Here is a 12,096-nt window from a genome sequence, read left to right on the forward strand (position 1 = left end):
AATCAGGAAGACTCATCTCCCTTGAGCTCAATATAAGCTCAAATCTGACCTCAGACACTTACTGGCTATTGGACGCTGGACCAGTCACTTAACCCTGTTTCCCTCAGTTCCTCATGTGTACAACTAGGTGGAGAAATGGTGAACTGCTCCAGTGTCTTTGACTAAAACAAACATACCCCCAAGTCCAAATGAGGTCATAAAGAGTCGGACACAACTAGAAAATGACTGAACAAGAGCAACAAAAACCTGACTAGAATTACTATTAGGTTATAGAACTAGATCTTTGCAGGGTACTGTATTTTACCTCATAATCATTGCCATAGGTCCATCTTTGTACCCTGTGTTTTCAGCCCAAAAATTGGTTTATAAACTTTCATTGTGATGTCTTCACATGGTATAATTCTGTTTTTGTGATGAGTCTTAAAAGGTAAACAGAAAAGTAATGTGTTTACCAGTGGCATATGGATATGCATTTATCTCTTGTGCACTTTGAATCTCAGGCCTAGAATTCTCAGCACACCAGCATTGTCAGTATATTTGATGCTAATCAATGATTAAAGATCTTCCCCTCCCCCCACCCCCCACCCCCCTCCGCATTTAATAGGCCTCAGGTGGGGCTAGTTAAGGAAAGCTTGATTAGAGGAGGCTTGTTTGTAGGAAGGCCCACACCCTTTTGCTAATTAGGTGTGAAATCACAGGCCCACACCCTTTTGCTAATTAGGTCAGGAGATGTGTGAATCCTTTGGGCCCTGTAAAAGGGTATATATACCCAGAGTACAGCCATTGAATTTAGAAGTAAGAGAACTGGGAATAGATAACTCAGAAGTCAGAGAGCAGATAATCCACAGATTGGAGAATCTACAGAATGCAGAACTGAGAATTCACAAGGAGAGTTCAACCCAAGGAGAAGGAGAGAGAGAGCCACAGAGAAACCAGAGAGAGAAGACGGCAAAGACTCTGAGAACTGCAAGGGCTCTCAAAACTGTGAGTGGATTGGAAGTAGGCAAGCAGATAACTAGGGTTTGTGACCCTGCCTTCTGTGGCCTCTGTCCTGGGGGCCTTGAGGAAGAGGGAATGGCTCCTGTGCTGATAGCCAGGCCCCAAAAGGAATCAGTGACATTCAAGGATGTGGCTGTGGAATTCACCCAAGAGGAGTGGCTACAGTTGAGCTCATCTCAGAAAAAGCTGTACAGAGATGTGATGCTGGAGAATTATAGCAACTTGGTGTCCTTGGGATTTGCAGTTTCCAAACCAGATGTGATCTGCCATTTAGAAAGAATGGAAGCATCTTGGATGCCAGAGGCAGATATTCCCAGAAGCAGCTCTCCAGGGATCAGAGAATTTGCTGGAGATAAACCTCCTGAATATAATGAATGTGGGAAGGCCTTCCGGAACAAGGAGCATCTTGCTGTGCATCAGAAAATTCACATGGGAGGGAAGCTTTATGAATGTAATGAATGTGGGAAGGCCTTCAGAGACAAAAGAAACCTTAGAAGGCATTATAGAATTCATACTGGAGAGAAACCTTATGAATGTAGTGAATGTGGGAAGGCCTTCAGATATAAGACTGGACTTATAGTGCATCACAGAATTCATACTGGAAAGAAACCTTATGAATGTAGTGAATGTGGGAAGACCTTCAGGTTTAAGACAGAACTCACAGTGCATCAGAGAATTCATACTGGAGAGAAGCCTTATCAATGTAGTGAATGTGGGAAATCCTTCAGGGGTAAGACAGAACTTACAGTGCATCACAGAATTCATAGTGGAGAGAAACCTTATGAATGTAGTGAATGTGGGAAGGCCTTCAGGGGTAAGACACACCTTACAATGCATCACAGAATTCATACTGGAGAGAAAACTTATGAATGTAGTGAATGTGGGAAGGCCTTCAGATATAAGACTGGACTTACAGTGCATCACAGAATTCACACTGGAGAGAAACCTTATGAATGTAGTGAATGTGGGAAGACCTTTAGATATAAGATTCAACTTACATCGCATCACAGCATTCATTCTGGAGAGAAAGCTTATAAATGCAGTGTATGTGGGAAGGCCTGCAGGGATAAGACTCGACTTACAGAGCATTACAGAACTCATACTGGAGAGAAACGTTATCAACGTGGTGAATGTGGGAAGGCCTTCAGGATTAAGACAAACCTTACTCTACATCAGAGAATTCATTCAGGAAAGAAACCTTAAGAGTGTAATGCAAGTAGGAAGGCCTTTAGATGGAGGACACTACTTTATGTCCAACGGAGAATTCATCCTGCTAAGTTTCTATATGAATTTCAGCAGTGTGGGAAGGCCTTGCATTGTAATTCAGATCTTATTAGATATCAAAAATTCATGTTGGAGAAAAACCTTATGAATGTAGTAAATGTGGGAAGAAGCCACATCTTACTGTGCATCAGAGGAATCATACTGGAGAAATTCTTTGTGAATATGAGTAGTGTGGGAAGACCTTCCATCCCCAGTCAGATCTTTCTCAACTTCAAATAATTCATAGGTTCTGAAGGTGATGTGCAAGGGAAGGTCTTCCACCTGAATGTATCTTTTGCTCAACATCAGAGCATTCGTACTGGAGAGAGACCTTATGATTTCAGTGAATTTGGGAAGACCTTCAGCCTGAAGACACTACTTGCTCAACATCTGAACACTAATTCTGGAAAGAAACCTTTGAGTTTGGGCTGACCTTTAAACTAAGGACACTACTTTATGTCCATCAGAGAATTCATACTAGAGTGATTCTTCATGATTGTAGAGTAGGAAGATTCCCTCAGCTGACTAGATTGTGATTCTGAGTCCCTTCATGCAGTTGAGAGATTCCTTAATTAGGCACCTGTAGGAACAACATGACTAGCAGCTGTTGTGGGATTGAAGATCCAACAAGACCAGCCATAAGAGCTGCCAGCATAGGTTCTTTTATCTGTTTTATTAAGAAAAGTAACTTTAAGGGGTTATCAATCTCACTTTAATCATACATACAAATACAACTCACTTAATTCAGGAGGAAAAGCCAAAACCTGAACTTCAGAGCAAATACAAATAAAGTACAAACAGAGACAACATAAACAGACCAAATCATAATTCATAGCTACCAAAGAACCAATGGGTCTGGGTTAACAAATCCATGAGGCAGTTACAATGGGTTGCCCAGAGCCACAGGCCACTCTTCCAGTGAGTGAGAGCCCCTAAAGGAAAAATGCTAAACTCTGAGTTTATATACCCTGTTCAGGGTCAAAGGTTATCACCAAATGGGACTCAAACCCATGTGACTTAAAAGTTTCTGGAGTCACAAATATGTGACTCAAACCCATGTAAATTAGGCTTTCCCTTGAGGCAAGCAGGCCATCAAAGACTCCAGATTTAATCAAAGAAACAAAGGCCACACTCATCAAGGGCACTTGATCAAATAAGTGCTCCAAAATAGAAAACAGGAAAAAAAAGTTCCACCTTAATTACTGTAACAGAGGCAGGGGCAGCACTGCCCCCCAAAGGGCCTACAAGATTTTCCCACAACTAGAAACCTTGTAGGGGCTGTTGAAGTAAAAAAAAAAAACCAGAAAATCCAGAAAAGTCTGTTCCTGCCTCTCCAGGGAAACCCAGAAAACAACCCAAAAGCCAGCATCAGAATGGCAGAAGCGTTTCTATAAGGGAAGAACATGGCGATGCAGAACTAACAAAGGTGGAAGGCAAAATAGGCCAACCTACCTTCAAGGCTTCTATTTCTTAGGATATTTGAATGATTGTTGTCCCGTATAAAAAGTGCAGAGAAACAAAGGGCACAGGCAATGGAACGGAAACCAAGAAAAGAAAAAAAAGGTGGCCTTCAACAGATAATAGGGGACATCAAGCAGGAGAAGAAGAAAGCAGAAGAATTAGTTCCTCCTCCACCCACAGAATCAGACATCTGGTTTGATGATGTAGATCCTGAGTCTGTTGAAGCTGCCATCGGTCCAAGAAGCTGCAAAAATAGCCTGAAAAAAGTGTGTCTGAAGGAAAGAAATCTGTCACTGGTGATAAAGTGGCATTTGAAGGTATGACCAAAGTCATAACTAGGGATTGTGAGATGGTGGGAGCAGGGCCAAATGGGGAAGAAAACCTCCTTGCCTGAGTGTCCATCTTGAACTAGTTTGGGAAGTATGTTTATGACAAGTACATCAAGCCAACAGAGAAAGTGACTGATTACTGAGCAGATGTCCATCGGATTTGGCCAGAGGACATCAAACATGGAGCAGAGTACCAAGAAGTCCAAAAGGAGGTAACAGAACTTCTTAAAGGCAGGATCCTAGTTGGACATACCGTGCAGAATGACTTATAGATTCTACTTCATGATCATCCCAAAAAGAAGATACAGGACACACACACAAATGTAAACCTTTCTGGACACAAGTAAAGAGTGGAAGACCAACCCAGCAATACCACTTCTAGGGTTGTATCCCAAAGAAATCACACAAGCGGGAAAAGGACCCATATATACAAAAAAAATTTATGGACCCATATGTACAAAAATATTTATGGAGGCTCTTTTTGTGGTAGCTAAGAATTGGAAATCAAAGGGATGCCCATCAACTGGGGAATGGCTGAACAAGCTGTGGTATATGAAGGTAATGGAATACTATTGTGCTATAAGAAATGGGGATGATATGGACTTCATAACAACCTGGAAAAACCTACACGACATAATGCTGAGTGAGCAGAGCGGATCTAGGAGAACATTATACACAACCACTGATACATGGATTCTGTGAGGACCGACCCTGACAGACTTCGCTCTTCTCAGCAACACAGGGTATAAAGACAACTCCAAAGGACTCACGATGGAGAATGCTATCTACATCCAGAGAAAGAACTATGAAGTATGAATGCAGATTGAGGCACACTTCATGCTAGCCTTCCCCCCCCCCTTTTTTTTTTCTTTTTCTCTCTTTTGTTTTTGTTTTTGGGGTTTTTTTTTTTTGGTCCTGTTTCTTCTTTCGCATGATTCATTTCATTGATCACAGTTCTTCTCCATAACTTGACGAGTGTGTAAATTAATTCAATGCGAAGTTATATATGGAAGCTTTATGGGATTCCATGCTGTCTTGGGGAGGGTGGGGGAGGGAGGGAAGAAAATCTGGAACTCAAAATTATGTAGAACCGAATGTTGTAAACTAAAAATAAAAAAAAATTAAAATAAAACTGCAAAAAAAAAAGAGTGGAAGACCATCTCTGAAACTGCTCAGTGAGAAAATTTTTGGTATCAAAATACAGCAGTCAGAAAACTGTTTGATTCAAGATTCCCAGGCAGTAATGAGGCTCTACATAATAGTGAAAAAACATTGGGAAGAAACCATCAAAGACAAATATAACTACAAAAGAGAGAAAATGACAAAGCATAACTGAGCCCTCCTTGTCACCACTTCTGCCGCCTACCTTGCCTACTGACTTGTTCCTCAGCAATGTGGTCATGCCCGCTGAAGACATTGAACAGGGGTCTTCCTTAACCAAGAGAGGGGCAGGATATTCAGACAGCTTACCATATCTCTTACCTGTTGATTATGCAGCACTTGGAGTTGGCACAGATGACATATTCCCAAAGAGGGTCACTGTTTGAAGAAAGTTTCAAAATTGTGACTCTAGGGGATGAGTACTACTAAATGAGAATTTGACCCTCTTCAGATACAGGAGCTCACAGTTTCTTGTTTACCTTCCTTTCCTGTGTTCCAGAAATCACTGTTAATGTCAGAGGCATAATTAGAGTGTAGGTGAGGGGGTCTTTTTGGAGGGATGGCCTTTTCTCTCGGCACAGAAAATGAAGATCATAGACTGGTTCTGGGCTTCATTGAAGCTGTGCAATTCCCAGTAATCCATTTTCAAAATTAAATAATTTAATTGGCAAAAAAGTATTTCTCTTTCTTAAAAGCAATTCAAAATTTATCCTAGAATCTTGGGGGGTGGAGCCAAGATGGCGGCTGGAAAGCAGGGACTAGCATGACCTCCCAGCCGAGTCCCTCCAAAAACCTAGAAAAAATGGCTCTGAACCAATTCTAGAATGGCAGAACCCACAAAACAGCAGAGGGAAGCAGGGCTCCAGCCCAGGTCAGCCTGGATGGTCTCTGGGTGAGGTCTATTCCACACGGAGCTGGGAGCTGGGAGCAGAGCAGAGGAGAGCCCAGCCTGGCCAGCGAGGACCAACCAGACCAGGAGCAGGCGGAGGGGGCCCTAGGGCCCTGAATCAGTGAGCTGCGGCAGTTACCAGACTTCTCAACTCACAAACACCAAAGACAGCAGAGAATGTTAGTGGGAAAAGCTGCGGGAGTGGAAGGAGTTCGCAATTTGGCTTCCAGCCCTGGGGGCAGCGGAGGGTGGGGCAGCTGCAGTTGTTGCTGCTTCTGGCCCCAGGCCCACCTGGTGGGAGGAATTAAGTGGCAGATCAGAGCAGGAGTGCACAGCCTGCTGAAGATCTAAGCCCAGTCCAGGTTGGGGGTTCTTGGGGAAGGAGCAGTGCTGGTGTGGCAGAGCTGGCACCTCCCCCCCCCAAACGTGGAACATAGAACTCTTTAGTCTATAAGCAGTCATACCCTGCTGAAAAACTCAAGGGTCAAGTTAGTTTGTTGGGAATATGGCCAGACAGTGAAAACGCACCCAGATTCAGTCTCAGACTTTGGATTCTCTCTTTGGTGACAAAGAAGACCAAAACATACAGCCTAAAGAAGTCAACAAAGTGCAAGAGTATTACGAGCTCCCGAAGCCTCGTAACTATGCTCGGGGTTCCCCCCAAGCCCCAGGCCTCTGCCTAAGCAAAGGACCTGATCTCGCGGACAATGTACGGGGTGGGAGCCGAAAAAGATGGTGAATGACTCCGTTTATTATTTCAGCAAGCAGCACATTTATATCTTTAGTGATGTAGGTACATTCTTTGGTTACGTGGGTGAGGGACAGGTAAAATTCTATTCACCTGGGGACTAGGACCGCCCCGACTCCGCCTACTCTCCTCTCCTTCTCTTCCCGCGCTAACCCGAAGCTCCCTGCGGCCAGGCAGTAACCAGAAAAGAACGGGAAGTTCCACGTGCTCTGCCAGAGAGCCGGAAGTTCCACGTGGTCAGGCAGGTCCGACCTGGAATCACTAGGGAGGCAACAAAGGCAAGACCCCTCCTCCTGGCTCCACCCACATCCCAAAGCCCTGAGTCTTTCTCAGCAGGCCCCTGGGCCTGGAGGTCTGAGGAGAGCAGGGCTCAGCTCTAATGCGGCCTGAAACACAAGAGCCTACACCAAAAGCCTCCAAGAGAAACATGAACTGGTCCCAGGCTATGGAAGAGCTCAAAAAGGATTTGGAAAAGCAAGTTAGAAAAGTAGAGGAAAAATTGGGAAGAGAAATGAGATTGATGCAAGAAAACCATGAAAAACAAGTCAATGACTTGCTAAAGGAGACCCAAAAAAATATTGAAAAATACACTGAAGAAAACAACACCTTAAAAAATAGACTAACTCAAATGGCAAAAGAGCTCCAAAAAGCCAATGAGGAGAAGAATGCCTTGAAAGGCAGAATTAACCAAATGGAAAAGGATGTCCAAAAGACCACTGAAGAAAATACTACTTTAAAATTATATTGGAGCAAATGGAAGCTATTGACTTCATGAGAAATCACGATACTATAAAACAGAACCAAAGGAATGAAAAAATGGAAAACAATGTGAAATATCTCATTGGAAAAACCACTGACTTGGAAAATAGATCCAGGAGAGATAATTTAAAAACTATTGGACTACCTGAAAGCCATGATCAAAAAAAGAGCCTAGATATCATCTATCAAGAAATTAAGAAGGAGAACTGCCCTGATATTCTAGAGCCACAGGGCAAAATAGAAATTGAAAGAATCCATCGATCGCCTCCTCAAATAGATCCCAAAAAGAAATCTCCTAGGAATATTGTCACCAAATTCCAGAGCTCCCAGATCAAGGAGAAAATACTGCAAGCAGCCAGAAAGAAACAATTTGAGTATTGTGGAAACCCAATCAGAATAATCCAAGATCTGGCAGCTTCTACATTAAGAGATCGAAGGGCATGGAATACGATATTCCGGAGGTCAATGGAGCTAGGATTAAAACCAAGAATCACCTACCCAGCAAAACTGAGTATCATGCTCCAAGGCAAAATATGGATTTTCAATAAAATAGAGGACTTTCAAGCTTTCTCAGTGAAAATTTATCCTGATGTTTAAAGGCAGTCATTAGAATCTAATGAAATAAATTCGTGGGAAACCTCTAAGCTTCTAGATATCTCTCATCCATTTTTAAAGCAAAAATAAATCCTCAAAATTGCAGTTTATCAAAACTAAGTTGATATAAAATGTCTTTGTCTTACAAATAAATTCCAAAGTTTCACCACAAAATAAATTCAAAATTACCACAAATTTTTACTTGTTACCCCCGTCACAATCAAAAAGTGTTTGCAATGAGGAGGTTTCTATGTGAAGCATCAAAAAATATACCCAATTAAATTAGCCTTACATTATCAGGTCTTTAAAATTTTATCGAATATCTTTTTCTTGCTTTTGCCTTCTCCTCATGTATAAACTCATCCTGGCATAAAATATATCACTAGAAATCAAGAAAATAATTTCATTCTAGACTCCCACATAGATGGAATATGTAACATTTCGTGCCAGCCCTTAGAAAAACAACACTGATCAATTGCTGTAAACCTCCAAATTAACTTATATATGTATAACCTTAGATGAAGATTACTATACCTCATAAACAGAGTTGAAAATTACTATCATTTTGTGCACTGAGTGTTTGTATCCCATTTACTCAGTAGGAATTTCAGAACACAGCAAGCTCTTGCACATGGTTGATAAGAATTTGTGACTAGATGGTTCCAAGAATCCTTATAAGTTTATAAAGGAGATTTTAAGGCCCTTTTTTGTACCTTTTCGCACACATAAATCAATTATCAATTTTCCTTTTTAAAATACCTATTGATAAGTTTTAACATTGTAACAACAACTCTAAATAAGTTAGATAACAATCTCATAATTTTCATAAGTGAGAGCCAAATAATTTTGAATGAATTTTCCTCTTAAATACCCACAAAACTGGAATTTTGAGTTCTTCAGAATATTATAGCATGTGGTCAGCAAGGCTGATAAAAGGACCTAATAGCTTCCTAACCCATTTTTTAAAAACTTCTTAACAGTACAATCCTTATTCTAACAACATCTATATTATTAGAGAAGTTGCTTTCCTTTCCTTTCCTTTTCTTTTTTGATGTCTCTGTAATTTGGAGAAATTTATCAATAACAAGATTCTCTCTTAAACACATTTTTGGGGAGGCAGAGGAAGAAAATTCTTTCAGACAGCATCTCTTTTCTTTTCTCTCTCTCTCTTTCCCTCTTTCTTTCTTGACCCGACTCTTCTATTTTTAAATAGTATTTCATTTTTTCCCAATTACTTGTCAAGACAATTTTTAGAAATCATCTTTAACAAGATTTTGAGTTCCAAATTCTTTTCCCTCTCTCCCTTCTTCTCTTCCCCTCTTCTGAAAATGTTAGGCAATTTGATATTGGTTATACATGTGCTACCATGTAAAACATATTTCCCTGTAAGTCACAGTTTTGAAAGAAGAAGCAGATCAAAAGGGGAAGAAAGCATGAGAAAGAATAAAGTAAGTCAAGAAAATTTGCTTTGATTTGCATCCTGAGTCCATCAGTTCTTTGTTCGAATATGGACATTATTGTTTTGCTGAGAAGAGCTGAGTCATTCATAGTTGATCATTGCACAATGTTGCTGATACTGTCTACACTGTTTTTGTGGTTCTGTTCATTTCACTTTGCATCAGTTCACACATGTCTTTCAGGTTTTTCTGAAATCTGCCTGTTCAAAAAGTTGCTTTTCTAACAATATAGCCAATAAAATAATTTACCAAATTTCACAATATAAAATAGTATAGAAACATAAAGATACCATAAAAATATTATGTACTTAAAATTTGAAACAAAACCCATTACCAATCAAGTGCTCTCAGTTTAGTTGTATGTGTTTCCAAATTACTTACATAGAAAATTATCTTATCACCATTGGCATTGAATATTGATCACACCTAAAAGTCCATATAAAGTTATCAACTATGAATCCATTACATGAAAATTAAAGAAATAACAGAAGATGGTGGATATTAAAATGGTAAATAGGAAAGGAAAAACAATTTATTCAATAAGGTTAAACTGTTTACATCCCTTCATGGGGAGATGATATTTGTAACTCTTGAGTACTGTATCTCTGTAAGGGCAGTTAGAAGGGGTACACATAGACAGAGGGTATGGATACAAGTTGACTTTGATGTGATGATATAAAAAAATTAAGGAGTTAAAAAAGGATTGTACTGGGAGAAGAGGAAAGGGGGAGGAAGAGTAGGGTAAATTGCATCACATGAAGAGGTGCACAAAACCTACTACAGTAGAGGGAAAGAAGAGAGGGGGTGAGCATTCTTCAAACCTTCCTCTTAACAGATTTGGTTCAAAGATGGTATAACATATATATTTAGTTGCATAGAGAAATCTATCTTATCCTATGGGCAAGTTGAAGGAAAAAGGGGAAAAGTAGAGAGAGGGGGCTTATAGAAGGGAGGGCAGATTGAGAGAGGTGGTGGTCAGAAGCAAAACACCGGTAAGGAGAGACAGGGTGAAAAGAGAGAGAAAAATATAAACGGGGGAAAATAGAATGGAGGGAAATATACAGTTAGTTGTCATAACTGTGAATGTGAATGGGATGAACTCTCCTATCAAACAGAAGCAGATAACAGAGTGGATTAAAAACCAGAATTCTACAATATGTTGCTTGCAAGAAATGCATTGGAAGGCAAGAGATACACATGGAGTAAAGGTAAAATGCTGGAGAAGGACATATTATGCTTCAACTGAAGTAAAAAAAAAGCAGCGGTAGCAATCCTGATCTCAGACAAAAGAAAAGTAAAAATAGATCTAGTTAAAAGAAACAAGGAAGGAAACTATATCCTGTTAAAAGGTACCATCAACAATGAATTAATATCAATACTAAACATATATGCACCAAGTGCATTTTTAGAGGAGAAGTTAAATGAATTACAGGAAGAAATAGCAAAATTATACTAAAAGGGGACCTCAGCCTCTGCCTCTCAAAACTAGATAAATCTCACCAAAAAATAAACAAAAAAGAAGTTAAGGAGGCAAATAGAATTTTAGAATAGATAATATGATAGATCTTTGGAGAAAATTGAATTGGTATTTAAAGGAACATATCTTTTTCTCAGTGGTGCATGGCACCTATTGTAAAATTGACCATGTATTAAGGCATAAAACCTCACAATCAAATCCAGAAAGAAATATTAAATAAATCCTTTTGAGATCATGATGCAATAAAAATTATGTGTAATAAAGGGCCATGGAAAGATACATAAAAAAGGATTGGAAACCAAATAATCTAATTTTAAAGAATGAGTGCATCAAACAACAAATCATAGAAACAATCAATTCTATCAAAGAGAATAACAATAATGATACAACATACCAAAACTTCTGGCATACAGCCAAAGCAGTACTTAGGGGAAATTTTATATCTCTAAATGCTTACATGAATAAAATAGAGAAAAAGGAGATCAATGAATTGGGTACTCAACTAAAAAAGCTACAAAAAGAACAATTTCAAAATCTCCAATTAAATGCCAAATTAGAAATTCTGAAAATCGAAGGACAGGTTAATAAAACTGAAAGAAAGAAAACTATTGAACTAATAAGTAAAACTAAGACCTGGTTTTATGAAAAAAATAAAACAGATAAACATTTGGTTAATTTTATTTTAAAAAAGAAAGAAGAAAATCAAATTACCAGGATCAAAAATGAAAAGGGTGAATTCCCCACTGAATAGGAAATTAAAACAATAATTAGGAGCTACTTTGCCCAACTGTATGACAACAAACTGACAATCAAAATGAAAAGGATGAATATTTACAAAAATAAAAATTGGCCAGATTAACAGAAAAGGAAATAAAATGCTTAAATAATCCCATTTTAGAAAAATAAATTGGACAAGCCATCAATGAACTCCCTAGAAAAAATCTCCAGCATCAGATGGA

General features: G+C 39.4%; 1 protein-coding gene and 1 pseudogene across 1 annotated transcript; both read left to right on the forward strand.

Moving 5' to 3' along the window:
- The first annotated feature begins 1,074 nt into the window (after positions 1 to 1,074).
- Positions 1,075 to 2,202, forward strand: LOC118851165 (zinc finger protein 157-like). The gene is made up of 2 exons (XM_036760684.1): positions 1,075 to 1,302; positions 1,402 to 2,202. The coding sequence occupies exons 1-2, from the start codon at positions 1,075 to 1,077 to the stop codon at positions 2,200 to 2,202; spliced, it is 1,029 nt and encodes a 342-aa protein (XP_036616579.1).
- A 1,592-nt stretch (positions 2,203 to 3,794) lies between these two features.
- On the forward strand, positions 3,795 to 5,388 carry LOC118851166 (annotated as a pseudogene).
- The last annotated feature ends 6,708 nt before the right edge of the window (positions 5,389 to 12,096 follow it).

This window comes from Trichosurus vulpecula, chromosome 5, assembly GCF_011100635.1.
Source record: "Trichosurus vulpecula isolate mTriVul1 chromosome 5, mTriVul1.pri, whole genome shotgun sequence".
In the NCBI taxonomy this organism is placed as follows: domain Eukaryota; kingdom Metazoa; phylum Chordata; class Mammalia; order Diprotodontia; family Phalangeridae; genus Trichosurus; species Trichosurus vulpecula.

What these genes read in the sequence shown, in the direction of transcription:
- LOC118851165 (XM_036760684.1), top strand. Translation starts at nt 1,075, where the DNA reads ATGGCTCCTGTGCTGATAGCCAGGCCCCAAAAGGAATCAGTGACATTC. An exon ending in AAGCATCTTGGATGCCAGAG is followed by an intron (nt 1,303 to 1,401) that starts GCAGATATTCCC and finishes CGGAACAAGGAG; the next exon opens with CATCTTGCTGTGCATCAGAA.